This window comes from Onychostoma macrolepis, chromosome 11 (assembly GCF_012432095.1).
Source record: "Onychostoma macrolepis isolate SWU-2019 chromosome 11, ASM1243209v1, whole genome shotgun sequence".
Taxonomy (NCBI): domain Eukaryota; kingdom Metazoa; phylum Chordata; class Actinopteri; order Cypriniformes; family Cyprinidae; genus Onychostoma; species Onychostoma macrolepis.
In genome coordinates, this window is record NC_081165.1 from 26,796,475 (window position 1) to 26,817,104 (window position 20,630).

A 20,630-nucleotide genomic window follows, 5' to 3' on the forward strand; every position below is an offset into this window, starting at 1 on the left:
TGGGCATCCTCAAACGGAAGGTGGAGGAGCACAAGATCTCTAACATCCACCAGCTCCGTGATGTCGTCATGGAGGAGTGGAAGAGGACTCCAGTGGCAACCTGTGAAGCTCTGGTGAACTCCATGCCCAAGAGGTTTAAGGCAGTGCTGGAAAATAATGGTGGCCACACAAAATATTGACACTTTGGGCCCAATTTGGACATTTTCACTTAGGGGTGTACTCACTTTTGTGGCCAGCGGTTTAGACATTAATGGCTGTGTGTTGAGTTATTTTGAGGGGCAGCAAATGTACACTGTAATACAAGCTGTACACTCACTACTTTACATTGTAGCAAAGTGTCATTTCTTCAGTGTTGTCACATGAAAAGATATAATAAAATATTTACAAAAATGTGAGGGGTGCACTCACTTCTGTATATATATATACATATTTATTTATTTTTAAAATTCCACTAATTTTTAAGTTTTATTTACAACTTACAAAAATCATGTTTTATAGTGTTGATGCAGAAATTACACACTGTAAAAAGAATCAACTGACAGTCACCACTGAGAATCATGAAAATGACAATAAAACTCACAAATAAAGTTTCATATGCATTACAGGAATTAGACTTTGTGCTTAATAATAATAGCTGCTAGCCGGGCCCCAGGACACCCAGATGAACCCCAGAGACATATCCCCAGTGAAAACCTCGATTGAATACAATAAAATAAAAAAATAAATAAAAAAATAAATATAAAAATATAATAAAATACCTAACTACATAATACTACTATTGTTAGAAATTACAACAAAATTAAAATAGAAATCTAAACTTTTGAACTGCGGGTTTGGTCTGGTCAGAGGAGAACTGGCCCCCCGACTGAGCCTGGTTTCTCCCAAGGTTTTTTTTTTTTTTTCTCCATTCTGTCACAGAGGGAGTTTTGTTTCCTTGCCGCTGTCGCCTCTGGCTTGCTCAGTTGGGGACACTTAATTTCTAGCGATTATCGCGCGATTTGATTGCACAGATACTATTTAAACTAAACTGAGCTAGACAATGACATCTCTGAATTCAATAATGAAATGCCTTTAACTGAAAATTGAGTGTTTAATCTTATCATTAGACATTACTGACACTCTATCCTCTAATTTGATACTGTTAAGTGCTTTGACACAATCTGTATTGTTAAAAGCGCTATATAAATAAAGGTGACTTGACTTGACTTGACTTAATTACCATAAGAATAATATCTCAATGTAAAATGATTTTCATTACGCACAATACAATTTCTTTGACTTTCCCAGACATGTTTCCATGAGTTTCACTCCATCAGTGCATGTGTGTTGGGACGTCCGTGGGCGTTTACTCATGTTTGTGCCAAACCCCTGTGAGTCAGTGAACAGCTGAGGGATTCTGGGAAAGATCTGCAGTCAAATGAACACCAGTGACTGTAGGCCTACAGGGAGGAAGCTGAACAGGAAAATGAAGAGCGGATGATAACCATGCCAGAAAGAGCACGAGCGAGTGTGTGTGTGTTCCTCCGCAGATGTGCTGAAGTCTTTGTGCAGTGAAGTGGGACGTCTGACCGCTGTTATGACAGAGCGCATTTGGAAAAGCCTGAAATAATTCCAGCTGCCTGAGACCTGCAGGCTGCAACCAGCCGAAGGTTTCTGATATGATTCTGCACTAAAAATACTAGTCTAATGCATTGAACAGTTCACTCAAAAATGAAAATTTGCTGATGTGCTCAGCTTCAGGCCATCCAAGATAGTGAGTTTGTTTCTTCATCAGGTTTGTAGAAATGTGTCGCTGCGTCAGTGTCTCAGCAATGGATGCTCTGCAGTGAATGGGTGCCGTCAGAATGAGAGTCCAAACAGCTGATAAAAACATCACAATAATCCGCAAGTAATCCACACCACTCCAGTCCATCAGTTAATGACTTCAGAAGACAAACGCTTTGTGTTTATAAGAAATAAATCCATCATTAAGACATTTAACATAATGCAGTCTTAACATGGTGGCTAAGTTTATGCAACTGGCCCCAGACTACTTTATCAATGGAGGAAGCATAATCACGGATTATGGACTCTTATATATTATGGATTAGTTTCTTACAAACACGCAGCTTTTGTCTTCTCAAGACATTAACTGATGGACTGGTGTGGATTATTGTGATGTTTTTATCAGCTGTTTGGACTCTCATTCTGACGGCACCCATTCACTGCAGAGCATCCATTACTGAGTAAGTGATGCAATGCTACATTTCTCCAAATCTGATAAAGAAACAAGCTCATCTACGTCTCGGGATGACCCTGAGTACATTTTCAACAAATTTTCATTTTTGGGTGAAATATTGCTTTAATCATATAAACAAATCCGTAAGCAATTAGCTAGATACCGCCTAGAGAAATATGAAAGGGGGTCATTTGACAAAGGAGAAATATATATTATATTATGCCATGGTCTGTCTGAATACTCGATTCTGATTGGCTGGCAGGTGTTGATTCAATTCGTTGAACCGCACAGGTAGTTCCAGGTCAGTTTAATCACGTTCCATATTAATGCGCTTCCTATAAACATTGGTAACCATAGTAACATACAGTTACAGTTGAATAGTAATGCAGACAAAAATAACCGTCATTTTTATCGTTCCGATCAAATATTGCAGCGCAAATATTATTAACATCTTTAATATGTGAATGCTGGCAAATGACCATGGCATAAACGGGATAATCAACGGCTAGCTGTGCATTAAACGATTTGAATGCACTTCGCGGAGGCAACCGCTGCGCATCGGGTGGTTCTTCGCCTCCACGTCGTGCATTCAAATCGTTTAATGCACAGCTAGCCGTTGATTATCCCTTACATGGTGATTATGCAAAAATATACTGTATATGAACACTCAAAGATGCAACTGACCAATCAGAATCAAGAATTTAAAACAGCCATGCAATCATTTTCAGAAAATCAATAGAAAAACTGAGTGAATTATTCCACTTATAAAGTATAGATAAATGGTTTTAAATCATTATTGTGAGTTGAAATACTTTCTTATACAACTGATTAAGCATCTTCAAACAGTCCATGTCATCGCTTGAGAATGTGGTGAGATGATATCAAACTCTAATAGCCAAATTATTCAACAAAATTAAATCAACACCTTAATTGGAGTCTAGAATACAACAATGACTTGGTTTAAATTAATTTAAATTCTAATCACAAGTTGCTCGTTCAAATTTCCATTTGCAAAAAAAAAAAAACGGTGCTATTTTTAAGCGAAGAAAAAAAGCAGTGACTGAGAAGGGTTTGTTCATTAGAATAATGCAATTATGAACGCATCTCCAACGAGAGCTTTAATGAAACGAGTAGTCAGACTGTTTTAGTCCTAATGAGCTCTCAAAATCATGCATCTCTGAAACCGTGACAAGACAGAAACAAGAAAAGCAAATAAACATGTCCTCGGCGGTCTCACACGCGGCGCGGGAATTTGAGCTTACAGTAATTCCACAGAGCGTCTGCCCTCAGTTAAGAGCTCAAATGTTGGGCTAATCTGGCGGTGTTCGGGGTCAGATACGGGCTGATAGAGTGACCCCACACTTGCCCTTCATGCTGAGAGAAACAAGAACAATGAGTGCTTTGACTCGCACTCAACGTCTTTACTTTAGTCAGCAGAACTCAAAACAGCAGCTACTTCAACACAGTTCTTAAAAAAAAAACATCTAAAGAAGCCGGAAATCAAAACACAGATCTGAAGAACCTAGAATCAAACATTAAAAATATTTTTAATCTTCAAAGAATCACATAGCAATTCAAGAACCCGATATAACTAAAATGGTTCTTTTTAAGAAGAGGACCTAAAAAGTATTTTTGTCTCGTTTGCCATATCAAAGTCAAATTTATTTCTATCGTGCTTTTCAAAAAATACACCGTTTTAAAGCAGCTTTACAGGAAATCATGATGTTAATGTTTAGTTTGCATAAAAAAAACAGCTTTAAAACAATTAATATTTTAATGTAAAACATACTCCAATATTTATTTTCAATAATTTTTCAATTTTCATAATTTTTCAATAATCATTTTCAAGTTTTATTTACAACTTTGAACAAAAAATTTTATAATGTTGATGATGCCAAAATTACAGAACTGAATGACAATCGCCACTGAGAATCATAAAAATTAAACAGCAAATTCGAAAAAAAAGTTTCACGTGCATTACAGGAATTACAATTTGGAGGGAAATGTGCTTAATTATCATAAAAATACATTTCAAATCAGCTTCGCAGAATATTATGATGTTAATGTTTATAATATCGGTAACACTTTACAATAAGGTGTCATTTGTTAACATTAGTTAATGTATTAACTAACATGAACAAACAATGAACAATGCATGTATTACACTATTTATTAATCTTTGTTAATGTTAGTTAATGAAAATACAATTGTTCATTGTTTATTCATGTTAGTTCACAGTGCATTAATTAATGTTAACAAACACAACTTATGATTTTAATGCATTAGTAAATGCTGAAATTAACATTAACTAAGATTAATAAATGCTGTAGAAGTATTGTTCATTCTTAGTTCATGTTTACTAATGTTGTTAACTAATGTTAACTAATGAACCTTATTGTAAAGTGTTAACATAATATCTTAATATTGCATTTAGCAGATATAATATAGTTGCATTCTGCGATTATATAAACAATCAAGCAGACTGCTTTATGTGAGTATACTATATGTATGCGGATAGAGTTAAATAAACTTATATATTATGCAACTTTATATAAAGAGCTGGACGATAATATAATTATATTTAGCAAAAAAAATAAAAAATAAAAAATCATTTATATATAAAATCATAATATATCCAACTATATATATAGACCTGTGTGATAATACCGTTTACATTTTTGTGATGACAAATGCAATCTTGAATCAAAATGCATTTTAGCAAAAAGCAAAATGATACAAAGATATTTAGTCTTGTATTCTGAACAACTTATTAAAATTAAGTGACTATGTTTGAAGCAAGAAAAAATATCTGCCGAAGTGGTCAGAAAAGTTATTTATTAAGCAGGTATTTTTTCTTGTTTTAATCATAGAATCACTTAATTTTGATATTTTTTAAACAAGACTTAATATCTTAGAAAATGAGACAAATATATTGAGTAAGAAGCTTGTCTTTTGCAATGCTGAAATGACGCAATCACCAAAAAAAAACAAAAAAACTATTAAACTAGATCACCTCCACATCTCTATGATTATTCTGGTATGTAGAAATCATTTGCTTTATTGCTCATCAGGAAAACTTCTTGCATAATTATGCATGTAATATATAATAACAGCACACCTCTCCTTCACAAGACACATGATTTACTGCAGGACGAGTAACACACTCAGTTTAATTTTTAGAGCTCAAGGTCTGTACAAATCACTAACACGATGACCTCTAGTATTAGTGACGATTGACTTAAAACACCTTGAATAGTTGTTGAGTAAAACACAAGGCTGTTCTAATGTAGCCCAAAATGACACTGGAAGGTTATTTGGCTCTCGACTGCAGTAAAAGCACATTTTATACCTCAGCGCCACTGGCATCATGTGTTTCTGCATAGTACTTTTAATATGACTTTTAATAGCAAAGATCCCCCTCAGGCAGTAAGATGAACTGGGTTAATATACTCACTCTTCAGTCTACGCCAACCATGACCAATGTGTGTGTGTGTGTGTGTGTGTGTGTGTGTGTGTGTGTGTTCCTAATATAATACAATCTGCAAAAGCCAACAACCCTGAATGTCATAGTTTCCATAAACATAACACACACAATTACTGCAATAACACAAACACTGTCCTGTGGTTTCCGTTTATAGGTGCACATTACAGAGAGACCTGCTAAAAGAGGTGACAGGACACTTGAGACAATTAACACTAATTACCAAATCCATCAATTGCAGGCTCAGCCTAAAACAAGACACCAGCATCCCATAATTCAGCACATATCCTGTGACTGTTCGCTCAGAGAATGTAACCTGAGCTCTAACTCTAACCGAGCAATTAAACTTCATTATAAACCAACATGAGAGTTGTATCCGAGTGATCAGGTTGTTGAGGATCTGGGCAAGATGATAATTGCTGTGAATGGAATCGGATGACAAGAATAGCATCCCACCCTCGAGTGCAAACAGAGCCGGCGCTGTGTGGATTTGACAGTTGGGAAAATGTAAAAACGGGACTAAATATCACTAAATCTGCTTGGCTTTCTGTCACAACACGGTTCATAAAACAAATGTTCATGCAAAAATGACTAAAATGCAAGATGCAAGCTAGAAACCAGCATTTTTTATTATTTTTCGGGATATGATCAATACATAATACATTTTTCACCCTCACTCAGATAAAATATTTAAGCCTAAATTTAGGATTTATGTATTTGAATTACATTTTGGACTGCAGTTTTAATATAAACAAACTGATAAACTTAATGTGATGCAAATAAATAAATAAATAAACATAGCATAGTTTATAATTAATTATATGCATCTGCATATATTTAATAGAAACAAACTATAAACTTAATGTGATGTGAATAAATAAATACATTAAGATTAAAAACATGGCATAGTTTATTATTAATTGTATGCATCTTTATGCATTTAAAACAAACTAATAAACTTAATGTGATGCGAATAAATAAATACAAGAAGATTAAAAACATGGCATAGTTTATTATTAATTGTATGCATCTTTATGCATTTAAAACAAACTAATAAACTTAATGTGATGCAAATAAATAAATACAAGAAGATTAATAAACATGCCATGTTTTTAATCTTATTGTATGCATCTTTATGCATTTAAAACAAACTAATAAACTTAATGTGATGCAATAAATAAATACAAGAAGATTAAAAACATGGCATAGTTTATTATTAATTGTATGCATCTTTATGCATTTAAAACAAACTAATAAACTTAATGTGATGCAAATAAATAAATACAAGAAGATTAATAAACTATGCCATGTTTATTAATCTTAATTGTATGCATCTTTATGCATTTAAAACAAACTAATAAACTTAATGTGATGCAATAAATAAATACAAGAAGATTAAAAACATGGCATAGTTTATTATTAATTGTATGCATCTTTATGCATTTAAAACAAACTAATAAACTTAATGTGATGCGAATAAATAAATACAAGAAGATTAAAAACATGGCATAGTTTATTATTAATTGTATGCATCTTTATGCATTTAAAACAAACTAATAAACTTAATGTGATGCAAATAAATAAATACACTTAATAATAAACTATGCCATGTTTTTAATCTTATTGTATGCATCTTTATGCATTTAAAACAAACTAATAAACTTAATGTGATGCGAATAAATAAATACAAGAAGATTAAAAACATGGCATAGTTTATTATTAATTGTATGCATCTTTATGCATTTAAAACAAACTAATAAACTTAATGTGATGCGAATAAATAAATACAAGAAGATTAAAAACATGGCATAGTTTATTATTAATTGTATGCATCTTTATGCATTTAAAACAAACTAATAAACTTAATGTGATGCAATAAATAAATACACTTAATAATAAACTATGCCATGTTTTTAATCTTATTGTATGCATCTTTATGCATTTAAAACAAACTAATAAACTTAATGTGATGCGAATAAATAAATACAAGAAGATTAAAAACATGGCATAGTTTATTATTAATTGTATGCATCTTTATGCATTTAAAACAAACTAATAAACTTAATGTGATGCAAATAAATAAATGAATGAAAAAAAACATGGCATAGTTTATTATATGCATCTATTAGATTATTTCAATCATAAAATTATTTTCAAAATGCATCTATTCAAACTGCTTAGAATCCGCATGAACCTGTTCATTGTGAAAACAATTACGTTTATACAGTTATTAAAATATAAGAGATTGACATTTTTTTATTATTATTGATGATAAACAAAAATTTATCAAATTAGTTTATATTTATTTAAAACATTTATTTATTAGTAAAAAAATCTGGTGTAGAAACAATTTTCACTCAGAAATTACTTGTAAATTTCACAATTAATTACAAAGAAATTGCAAGTAACAATGAATTAAACAAGAAAGCATAAAAAAAATAGTATTTTCTTGCAAAACGTACTCCAATAATTTTTTTTTTGTCTAAATTTGAAAAATCATTTTTACAGTGTATTAAATAAATCCGACCTGCTTCATTTGACTAACAAATATGCATCACATTAAGTTCATTAGTTTGTTTAAGTTAAATATTTTTAGAAACACAAGCGTCCTCTTTTACACGAATCACCTGGAGGCGAGAGTGAGGACAAATCGCGGTCACTTCCTCACCGTATCGGCCCATCTCTCCCTTCAGGAGAAAAATCGCATATCTTTGCTGAACAAGAAAAGGCTTTTTACAGAAGCGCTGCCCTGCATTAGGATCATCCTGCTGCCATCTCTGCATATCAACTCTATTTCATTCTGCTCACTGATATAATCATTTGACGAGCGAGTCCTGACCCTCGCCTGTTCGAGGGCTGTATGCCACTGTAAAGCTAGAACGCATTGATCCATCCGGGAGACGACGGTCTGATAAATGTGTGGATGAAGAGGCGTGCCGGTGTTCAGATAGCATCAGGTGTCTCAGATACAAACCGCTTTATCAGAGAGGAACAACTACTGTCAGCACTACACACAGACACACAAACAACCAATAAACACACTAGCGTATGAGAGTATTATGATATCTACCACCAATGATTATTCAAGTAACATGGTATTCACATGGTACTCTATTTTTATTTTTTTAAATACCATGGCAATACTACATATTTGCTGTGGTACATGTCCAGAAAAACATGGCATTTCCATGGTAAATGTGCAGAAAACTCTATATAATCCATGAAATACCATGACATTACTAAAGTACATATTCAAATATGTTATTATCATGGTATTCTTTTATCATAATCATGCTGATATATTAATTTACCATGGTATATGCGTGAAATTTTAATGCCGTATAAAAATACAATGGCTTTACCATGGTAAATGTCCAAAAAAACATGGTATCACCAATGGTTTTGCCATAGTATTTATCCAAAAAAAATTGCAATATCATGGTACTCCAAGAAATACCACAACATTATTAAAAAGCATGGTATTATCATGGTACTTTGATGCATAAAATGTTACTGGATGATTACCAAATTCATTTACCATGGTATTTACATCATACTATGTGGTATTTAAAAATAATACAATGGCATTACCATGGTACATGTCCAAAAAAACATAGTATCGCCGTAGTATGTGTCCAAAAAAAAATTGCAATATCATGGTTTTTCAAGAAATACCATCAAATTGCTATGGTACATATTAAAAAAGCATGGTATTATCATTGTATTTTGTCACATGCAATGGTACTAAAAATTACCATGTTAATCTACCGTGGTATTTACATCATACCTTGTAGCGTTTCAAAGAATACAATGGTATAACCATGGTAAACGTACAAAAAACATGCTATCATCATGGTACATGTCCAAGAAAACATGGTATTGCCATAGTATGCGTCCAAACAAATGTGATATCACGGAAGCCCAAAAAATATTCCAAATATTCATATTCCAAAATCATGGTTTTGTCATGGTACTTTGATACACACCATAGTACTGAATGATTGCCATATTAATTTACCATGCATGATACTGCATTTAAAAGAATGCAATGGCATTACCATAGTGCTGCATGGTGATTTTATTGTAAGTTTTTGATATTTTCATAACACATCCTCATACCTTATGATGTCGTCGTTGTGTCCCAAGTAAAACTTCTGCGTGTGTTCTCTGGTGTTGTAAACCACTCCGACCCCAGCCACGAAATACACGATCTCCTTCCCCGCGGTGTAGTACAGGTTATTCCTGCACTGATGTCCTCTGTATCCATGAATCCACTCCAGCCTCAGCTGACAGCGGGGAGCCGTCTTATCCGCCATGCTCTCAGGATCTGCAATGGTCTACCATTCACAAAAGTGTCATTTAGCGGACGTTCTTTGGGGGCCGAAGACACAATGGTGATGGGTCACCTCTTGTAGGGTTGGAACCTACAGCCTTTTGGACACCGGTTCAGATCTTTAACCACTAGGCAACACCAACCCTACGGCACTGCCACCCTTCAACACCCTCTTGAAGTTCATGCATCATAACTGGAACACAAGCTGGGTCACCTGTACAGGGAAGGGTGTCTGAAGATCCCAATGGGTGGCATGAAGAAATCAGGCTAAAATGATGGGAAAATGCTGAAATTTGGATCCAGATTAAAGGGAATGCAGTCAAGAGCGATTACAAATGTTCATACTGGAATACTTGGTCACACCTACCAGCCATTGCATGAGTTTCCAGAGTATAAAAGCCTTTAAAAAGCATGCTATATCTGTGCATTACCGTTAAAAAAAACTCTAGCAGTTGATTTTGATCCGAATGCATCTACAACACGCTGGACACCTTCAGCACACTGAGGTCTGGACGTCTTTAAAGGGCTGCAGAGACCTCAGGTCTTCACCAAGGAGACTAACCTCAAAGCCACCGTGTTATTAATCTTCTCTAAAGGGCAGAAGTCGGCGTGTTTTGCTCCGGGATTTCAGAAAACCTCCACGATTTCAGCCGTCAGACGAGTCTCGACCGCCCTGCATCGCACCGATGATCAGACCTTCCCCAAAAACGTCTTCATGCTCTTCAACTTTCGCCTGGAGATCTTCAATTCCCGGTGATCCTCAAGCAAACTCTTCCATTCCTCGCGTGATCCGGATCACTGAATCATCAGCAACCGGGTCTGAGGTGCGAATATCCTCATCCTTAAACGGAGGAAAAGAGCCGCGCTAGCTGGTTTAGGTGGACTAATCCCTCCACCGCGAACTCGGCGCAGCGTTGAGGGAGTAAAGGCGCTTTGAGTTGAGTTATTGGCGTAATATTTTGGAGAATATGATTTCTGGTTTCTAGTAAGCCATTCGGCTTGGTTACTACGACGCCTTGTGGCCCGTTTCCGATTATGCCAACCAGCGGAGAAAGCGGCGCCGCGCAAGGAGTCATGGGACTTGTAGTTCTAAACGGTCTCCAGTGACGCTCGGCCGCGCGAAAATGACTTCAAATCCCATGAGCGCTCAGCATGCGCTGTCCAATGTGCTGAACATACGGGTCTTCAGCCAAGAACATTCTTACCGTATCCGTCTGAGAGCCAGCAATAAGGTTTTGCTATATTATATTATATTATATTATATTATATTATATTATATTATATTATATTATATTATATTATATTATATTATATTATATTATATTATATTATATTATATTATATTATATTATATTATATTATATTATATTATTTTATTTTATTTTATTTTATTTTATATACATTCATGTATGAAAATACCAAAAGCAGATTAGGAACAGCTAAAAGAAGCGCTAGAAGGAATGCTCTTGTATTTCTAATGTTTTTTAATAATTTACACAACGTTTAAAATAATAAAAATGTTTTAAATAATAATTGTTATTAATTTAAAAATAAATCTTTTAAAAGTAAATATTTTTAAATGCATTATATATATTCACATTATTTTATTGTTTTAATTTTATTTATAAAATTAAATATAATTATATTTTTATATTGATTTATTTGATCACATTTTATAATTATAATCATTTTTATTTTATTTATAATAAATGTATTTTATATAGCCTAGTTATTTCTTTATTTTGTATATATTTAATTTTTTATAATTATATAAAATAATTATTTAAATTTTTAATTATGTTAATTAAAATGATTTAAAAAAATAAATGAATAAAATAATAATTAAAAATTATTCTTAGTGCATTGGCAGTTCAAATACATATCATATGGGATAAAATGAATTTTTTAAAAATAAGTGTTTTTAATCGTATTTCATTTTTAAAGGATACCTGCTTGATTCCGATTGGATTTCGAACTACAAATGTCCAAAGCAATGCATTAATATGTAAATGCGCTCGTCTAGTGGCTAAACGCTGTGAGTGTGAGTGGACATGCTGACGGTCACGGAGAGGACGCCGGGAAGGGCATCCCCAGCGGAAGGAAATCCCGAGACCACTGATGCTGCTTAAGACGCATTCACGTGACTAAAGAGCTCAGAGCATCTGTCGCGGTCTTAATACATGAGCAATGATCCTGGCATCGGTGGTGGGGACATAACAGCAGACAACAGACATTAGATCTCTTAAATATGAAGAGATCAAACAACAGATTCATGAATTCATCCAAATCTCACAAAAAGCTTATGGACGTGATTATAATAGTATCAGTCAGACATTGAAGTGAGCTGTTGTTTTTGTCTCTTCTGAGGAAGATTCGTTCACTTGTTTGCCAACGAACCACACACAGACATTTTGGGCAGTGTTTTTTTATTTATTTATTTTTTTTATGCTAATCTTATCTTATTTTGTAAGTGACTTTTCTGTCTGTTTGATTACTTGAAAGTGAATATAGAAAATAATAATAATAATAATTTGTTTCCTGCTAGCTCTAAGCCAACAACATGTATTGTCTACTTAAATAAAACAGTTTTGAAAGTAGGGAGTTGTGAAAATTAGTGATTTAGGACCTATGAAGGTCGTGTCGTTTCAATTATAGTGCATTCTGTAATTGGCTATAATCACATGATTGTGTAGTGCTGAGTAATCTAATGATTATACAGATTGAGAGTCTCAAATAGATGAATAAACCGTGTTTGAAGTGTGAAATGTCAGGTTGGTGCACTGATTGGTCATGATATCTCTTGGTTTGGGGTGAGTCTAGGTAAAACCGGTTTAAAACCCGGTTTATGTGATTTAATTACACTGTAATCTGATTACTGGAGGACTGACCATCAACAAACACAGCCCAGAGACTTAATGGAGTCTCCTTCTCTGGATAATTTCCCGATTGACAGATCTTTCCCAGCGGGTTACAGGATGTGAGATGCTCTTTTAGACAAAGTTTAAGTCACATGACAGGAAGTCGTGCTGATTGTGAGTGTTCTGGCGTGAAGGTTGTGCTGGTGTGTGTGATGTGTTTCTTGTCCTTCGCTGAACCAGCAGGTTCAAACCTCATGAACTAATCACAGACATATGGAGATCACAGATGGTGTGTGTGTGTGTGTGTGTGTGTGTGTGTGGCTTTACAGGTGTCACCCCTCCCTAAAAGCTTTACAACATTTTAAACGTCTTTATTCTTAACTTTGTCATTTTCTCAATTTAATGCATGTTTGCTGAATAAAGGGGAAAAAAAGTGAACCCTAAAAGTTTGAACAGCAATATGTACGGGTTAATAAACATTAAAAGTTATCATTCAAAAGATTGGGGTCAGTAAGATTTTTGACTGCATTCATTTGTTTAGAAATACAGTAAAAATAGTCACATTTTGGAATATTATTCATCATTTATTCATTTTAATATACAGCAAAATAGCAATATTGTTACAATTTAAAATACATTCTATTTGAATACATTTTAAAACAGCATTTATTTGAATTGAGATTGGAAATCTTTTTAAATGTCTTTACTGTCACTTTTGATCAATTGAATGTGTCCTTGATGTATAAAAGTATTAATTAAAACTAAAACTTTGAACAGTAATATGTACAGATTATTATTGAAAGTACACTGTAAAAAGTGATAAGTTGACTTAACTTATAAAAAATTGCCTTAAAGTAAATGAACTTGACAATTCACTTAACTTATTATTATTTTTTTTTTATTATTTACTTAATAATTTTAAGGCAACGGGTTTCCTAAATTTATTTTTAAGTTAAGTCAACTTATCTTTTTTTACAGTGTACTGCATTACCATTCAAAAGTTTGGGGCTGGTTAAAAAAAAAAAATCTGTCAAGTTTTGAAAGAAGACTCTATTTATTTGCTTAAAAATATAGAAAAATCATCAATCTTGTGAAATATTATTACAATTTCAAAAATGGAATTTATTCTTGTGACGCAAAGCTGAATTTTCAGCCTCATTATTCCAGTCTTTAGTGTCACATGATCCTTCTAATATGCTGATTTCTGATTATTAAACAGCTTCATATTTCAGGATTCTTTGATGAATAGAAAGTTTAATAGAACAGCATGTATATTTCTATCTTCACTGTCACCGTTGATCAGTTTGATGCATCCTCGCTGAATAAACAGACACAGAACGACACGAGACGAGTGTAATGTTTAAAAGCATTTAATGACATCGCACATATTTAACAGGGCAGGGAGGTTAAAGTCTACAGGTGCAGTTTCATACATCTGAGCGTCGGGCCGGAGGATCTATAGCGCTCAGGACGCCCGACATCGCCAGGATTTCATTCCTATTATGATGCTTTTGATTGTGCAGTAGATGAAAATCTCATTACAATAGATACAGTGACGGAGGGGATGCGCACTATGTATCAAAGAGCAGGAGAGCGGGATGAAGCCCAAACGAGAAAACAAAGAGAAAAAAGAGAATGCTCAGTGCTATAGCCCACAAGCAAGTAACCGTATTCATATATTTTCTTTTTTTTTGTTCTTTTTGTACTTTTTTAGCTGGAGTAACATTACCTTTTTACCAGTAAATGTTGCACTGTTCACTTAACATTGATGCTTTAAAGTGTTTATAATACATCTAATTTTTATACTCTTTTGTACTAGAATTATTTGAAACATATATTATGATAAACCCAAGAGAAATGACAATTAAACGAACGAAAAAAAGCATGACGTCAAATGATTCAGGTTACTAGTTCTCTGTATATAGCAAACATTCTTACAGCTCGTGAAAGCGTTTGGTACGACCCACCTTGATCACATGACACAAGTCTACCATGCCTTCAAGCCAATGTTAATATTAGTTGATCAGCTTATAGTCGTTAAAAGGCGAATCTGACGTTAACGTGGAATTGTATCGGTTCAATGGAATCGTTTCGAAGCATCACTGTCAACGAAGAGAGACTCGGCGAATCTCCGAGACAGCCTCATAAAAATTGAGGAAATGTTTTAAATATCCAGACCCCTCAATGGCGCACAGTTACAAAAAACGAGAGATAGCAATAGTCGGAATTCAAAATCAACCACGCTAGAAACGTAAGAGCGTAAAAAAAACCTTCCCGAATCGCGACACACTCTTGCGTTTTTTTGTACAACTTTGGACCCAATTGGCGGGCTTTCAGGCACAGAGTGTGGCGTCTTTATGAGCTTTGCATGCTGGGATATCACTGGAGGAGGTGGGCAGACACAAACGAAAAAAGTCGTAAAAGAATCGAGGGAATGAGCCGATTGAGCGAGCGTTTCGGACGTCTACTGCTTCTTCTTGCTGAAGAGGCTGAAGCGCTTCTCCTTGTCCTTCTCCTTGTCTTTCTCGCGCTTGCCGGGGCTGGATTCGCTCGTCAGGGTGACGGTGGCCGGGAGCGTGTGAGCGCGGCTGGAGGCCGGCGTGCTCTGGTTGCTGGGCGTGATCTCCGATTTCTCGGAGGACGACGAGCCGCTGCCGGCGTTCTGAATGGCCTGGATCCATGTGTTCATCTCCTCCTGCAAACACCACACACGGTTCGTCAGGCATACTCACAAACTAACAAATACATCTGGGTCCATGAAGAACATTTAACATCTGTGGAACCTTTCCATTCCATAAATGTTTCTTTTATAAAGGACAAAGGTTCTTTGGATTATTTTTTAAAAATTCAAATAAAATAAAATAAATAAAAATACAAAAATAAAGGATAAAGCTTCTTTGGATTATTGAAAAACAACAACAACAACAACAACAAAAAAACTAAAGTAAAAAAATAAAATAAAATAAAAGGACAAAGGTTCTTTGGATTATTGAAAAATAAATAAAATAAAATAAATAAAAATACAAAAATAAAGGATAAAAGGTTCTTTGGATTATTTAAAAAAACTAAACTAAAATAAAATAAATAAAAATACAAAAATAAAGGACAAAGGTTCTTTGGATTATTAAAAAAAAAATTCTGAACTAGTGTTATTCTAAGTTTTATTTATAAAGGTTTATACTACTTTTGTAATATTTTGAATTACTTTTTATGCTTACATTATTTTAGTTTAATATTCAGTAATTTTGGAATGTGATTTAAATTTTTTATAGTTGTCTTTAGCTTTATTTTGTTCAATTTATTTTATTTACCTTTTTAATTTATTTCAGTTTATCTTTTAGTAATTTTATAATGTGATTTTGACATGTTTTAAAAATATATATATATTTCTATATACTTAATTTATAACTTACTATTAATATTAATATTTTATAACTTAAATTAATTCTATTTATTTAGTTTAACTTTCAGCAATTTTATAATGTGACTTTACCATTTTAATAGTTATTTCATTTCTATATAACTTGATTATGTTTTCATTACTATCAGTAACTTCAGTTTTAGTTTGATTAATTTTAGTACTTCAGCTTAAATTTATTTCAGTTAGTTTTTAATCTATCTATCTATCTATCTATCTATCTATCTATCTATCTATCTATCTATCTATCTATCTATCTATCTATCTATCTATCTATCTATCTATCTAAGATCAGTTGCTGCAAAGTGCAGCTGAATTACATATTTGATCATAAAATCAAATAATGTAAAGTTAATGGTTTCTTTTTAGTCTGTTTTCTCATATGAAGGTTTCAAAGCTTCTCATGTACCACAAGAGGGCGCCACTAAACAACATGAGCAAAAGTGAACCATGAACTCCAAATGTTTGCTTATGGTGTAATATTGCTGGAGTTATGATGATAAAAGCAGACTTACGTCATCTTTGGCTTGGAAGAGATACTCGTTTCCATCAGCAACTCTGTGAGGAGAAACAGCAGCTTCAGTCACAGCAGAACAACCTCGTTAAACAGCAACCCAATCACTGCAGCTGGGACCTGCTGCTCACCTGAGCTTGAAGACGTGCTTCTTCTTCTTGTAGTCGACGGCCACCTCGCAGACGGCGTCCTTCAGGCTGATGGGGATCTCGCTGTGGTACGGGATGCCCTGCGCCGCGCTCTTGTTGTCTTTGTAGAAGCCCATCTCGTGGTTGTTGATGACGCAGTACACGTTATGCCAGGATCTGAGGAGACACACACACACACACACACATGAGCACACCTGGATCTGTGTGGCATTTTAATGACGATGCTTCTTCAATCCTAGCGGAGAAACCAATCCAGATGCTCCTGTATGAATTCAGCCGTGATTCCTGAGATCTCTACCATTGAATTTTCTCAGACGAACTGGTTTAAAAACGCAGATTGATGTGACGTGATCTTGATTTGCTGCTTAATTTCAGAGCCAAACGCACCGAACACTCGCTCAAACTTATGTCCAGATGAGAAGCACTTATTTCCAGATGTTCTGAGAAAGTATTATCAGCAAGGTTCAGACTAAATGCCAATCAAACCAACTGGCTTGTAACCTTAAGCATGTATACACCATAATATACGGTTTTAAATAAATAGCATGAACGATAATTCATGTCTCACTGATATTTGTGACCGTGGACCACAAAACCAGTCATAAGTGTCAATTTTTCAAAATTGAGATTTCTACATCATCTGAAAGCTGAATAAATAATCTTTCCATTGATGTATGGTTTGTTATGATCTGACAATATTTGGCTGAGATACAACTATTGTGGAAACCGTGATACATTTTATTTTTCAGGATTCTTTGATGAATAGAAAGTTCAAAAGAACAGCATTTATTTGAAATTGAAATCTTTTGTAACACTATAAATGTCTTTACTGTAACTTTTGATCAATTTAATGCATCCCTGATGATTAAAAGTATGTATTAATTTCTTTTAAAAAAGTATTATTTTATTTATTTATTTTTTAATATTCTGACTTAGTTTTTATTCCATTTTCATTTTAATCAAGTTAAGTTTAGGCATTTTGTTGTGTTTGTGTTTTTTGACATTTATGTAGTTTTTCTTATTTTATTTCAGTTTTGGTTTTATTATTTTAATATATCATGCAAATGTTTATTTTATCTAAATAATTTTTTTATGGTTTTAGTAACAGTAATATTTTAGGTTTTTAATATTTCATATATATATATATATATATATATATATATATATATAATTTAAATTTTGTATTTTCTGTTTTATTTTATTTTGAGTTGAGGTTTCAGTATTTCTGTTGTGTATTCATAAACAACAATTAATAATTTTGTAGTAGTTTTTAAATTGTCTTTTCTTTCTAAAACAGACACCAATAATCTTTTATTTTACAGTGTAATTAATTTTTTAAAGCATCTTTATGAGAGCACATTTTTCTCAAGCCATATAAAAACATTGTATAAATGTGTCACTCATTTGTCAAATATTTAATATAAGTGAATTAATTTATTGAATGTTCAATGTTAGCTTTTTTAAAAAATTATTAATTATTATTATTATTATTATTTTATTTATTTATTTATTTTCATTTTCTGCTTTCATTTTGATTTTAAAGTTTTGCTAATTTTGTTGTTTTTATGATCTAGTTTTTATTCATTTTTAGTTCTACTGTAGTAATTTTGGTGCATAAAGTAAACTAAATGAAAATTAGAAATGCTGCTTTAACAATCATTTTTAAATAGGTTATTTTATTATAGGTAATGTTTATTTTAAGAAATGAAAATATTTGCATGGGTTTTAGTTTTAGTTATCCATAATCCTGCTGTAGGTCTGGAATCTACATTTTAATGTGATGATCATACCTGCTGGAGGCTTTCTTGTTGTGTCCCTCCCACTCGTGTTTGCGGTGCAGGAGTCCCTCCAGCTGCGCAGACGGCGTCTCCTGACCCTTCGCCGGCAGTGTGGCCGACTGACTGCCTTTGCCCCGTCTGTCTGCGCTCGGGGACGGGATGGGACTCGGCTCCTTCGAGCTCCTCTCAGGCACTCCGTTCATCTCTCCCTCCACCCCATCCTGCCAACACACCATCAGTTACCAAACACACTGCAATCCCCGGCTGATCCAGAGATCAGATTCTCATTCAAATCAAGTCAAATAGTGATTAAGCAAATAAAGTCAACATGAACTCAATACTGAATCTATTTACACTGCAAAAATTATTATTATTATTATTTTTTTTTTTTGCATAGTATTTTTGTCTTGTTTTCTTAAATCAACATACATTTACTTCAGAAGAAAAATGACTTGTGTTTTTTTAAATAACTTTTTTATATACATTTTAAGTCTGAAAAAATGTATCAAAATGAAGTGAGTTTATGCTTAAAACAAGAAAAATATCTACAAATGAAGTAAGAAAAATCTACTTTTTACTTGTTTTAAGCATAAAGTCACTAAATTTTGATATTTTTCATTAAAAAAATATATATATATATATATATATATAAATAAGTATTTATATACAAATGTGTTATTTTGCTGAAAATAATTTATTAAAATACATTTTATGATTTATTATTATTATTAATTATTTCAATTTATATAAAACAAATACCTATCATTTATTAATATTTCTTGTTTTAAGCATAAAGTCAAAATGTTTTGATATTTTTCATAACATAAAAAATAAAATATATTTATATACAAATGTGTTATTTTACTGAAAATAATTTATTAAAATACATTTTATGATTTATTATTATTATTAATTATTTCGATTTATATAAAAATACCTATCATTTAATAATATTTCTTGTTTTAAGCATAAAGTCACTAAATTTAGCTAAATTGTTCAAGTATTAATAAGTATATCATTTTACTAAAAATCATTTTATTAAATATATTTTGATTAGTATTAAACTAACAAAATAGATATTTATTAATATGATAATACACTTATATTACTGTATTATTTTCAAAAACATTACATTTAATACATTAAGATTAGTTAAAAACTAATATAAAAATAAAATACATTAAGTCACTTCATTTCGATCTTTTTTTCAGAAAACAAGACTTAATATCTTCAGTAAACGTATCTTCATTTAAGAACGTTTAGAGATTTGTACTGAAAAACAAGACAAAACAAACACGTTCAAACATGTTAAACACATTGTTAATAATTTATCAGTGCATGTCATTCTTTTATCAGTAACTTCTTTTTTTGCATGTGACGTCATGCAGGCTATTGGGTATTGTTATTAATGTCAGATAAGGTTTTAAAAGCATTTCATGTTGACTTTAAAGGTAAAAAGTTGATGCGAGATGGAAAACTCTATAGATCTAGTCACGGCAGCAGGTCAGGAAACATAGCAGATGTCTGGAACTCAATCACTTCACTCGTTCATGATTGAAAAACATCATGCTTAAAGCAACAGCACACAGAAGTCACTCCAGATGTGTTACCCGTCTGACGGCGTCCTGCTCCGCTAAAACGCCTCTCAGGAACTCAAACACAACCTCTTTAGTCCAGCGTTACTAAAATGTGTGCTTAAAAACCTTGCAACTCTCATACGGAGCCAGTGAAGTCTGGCTGAGATGCATTTAAACAGACAGAAGCAGCGAGAATCACGTCACAGGAGGTTACAGACAACACACATATCCAACATACAAACTGTGGAGAAAGAGTCAGTTCATTTATTGTTAGTCAGCTAAAGAAAGTCTGTCCACATGGATA

General features: G+C 33.1%; 2 protein-coding genes across 8 annotated transcripts in view; both read right to left on the reverse strand.

The window, feature by feature from the left end:
- eml6 (EMAP like 6) overlaps positions 1-11,141 on the reverse strand; it is a 64,062-nt gene extending 52,921 nt beyond the window's left edge. The window contains exons 1-2 of one of the 3 annotated variants that reach the window (XM_058792143.1): positions 10,400-11,103; positions 9,819-10,299 (exon numbers count right to left, since the gene is read on the reverse strand). In XM_058792143.1, coding sequence (XP_058648126.1) covers positions 9,819-10,015 — 197 coding nt within the window. In that variant the 5' untranslated portion in view covers positions 10,016-10,299; positions 10,400-11,103. Of the gene's footprint in view, positions 1-9,818 lie in introns of all 3 variants that reach the window. The other 2 variants (XM_058792144.1, XM_058792146.1) reach the window with 2 other exon arrangements.
- Positions 11,142-14,244: 3,103 nt separating this feature from the next.
- Positions 14,245-20,630, reverse strand: part of sptbn1 (spectrin, beta, non-erythrocytic 1) — a 104,228-nt gene continuing 97,842 nt past the window's right edge. For all 5 annotated transcript variants that reach the window (XM_058791969.1, XM_058791971.1, XM_058791968.1 and 2 more), the window contains 4 exons: positions 18,762-18,970; positions 16,954-17,127; positions 16,824-16,866; positions 14,245-15,585 (listed from right to left, as the gene is read on the reverse strand). In XM_058791969.1, coding sequence (XP_058647952.1) covers positions 15,355-15,585; positions 16,824-16,866; positions 16,954-17,127; positions 18,762-18,970 — 657 coding nt within the window. In that variant the 3' untranslated portion in view covers positions 14,245-15,354. The remainder of the gene's footprint in view (positions 15,586-16,823; positions 16,867-16,953; positions 17,128-18,761; positions 18,971-20,630) is intronic.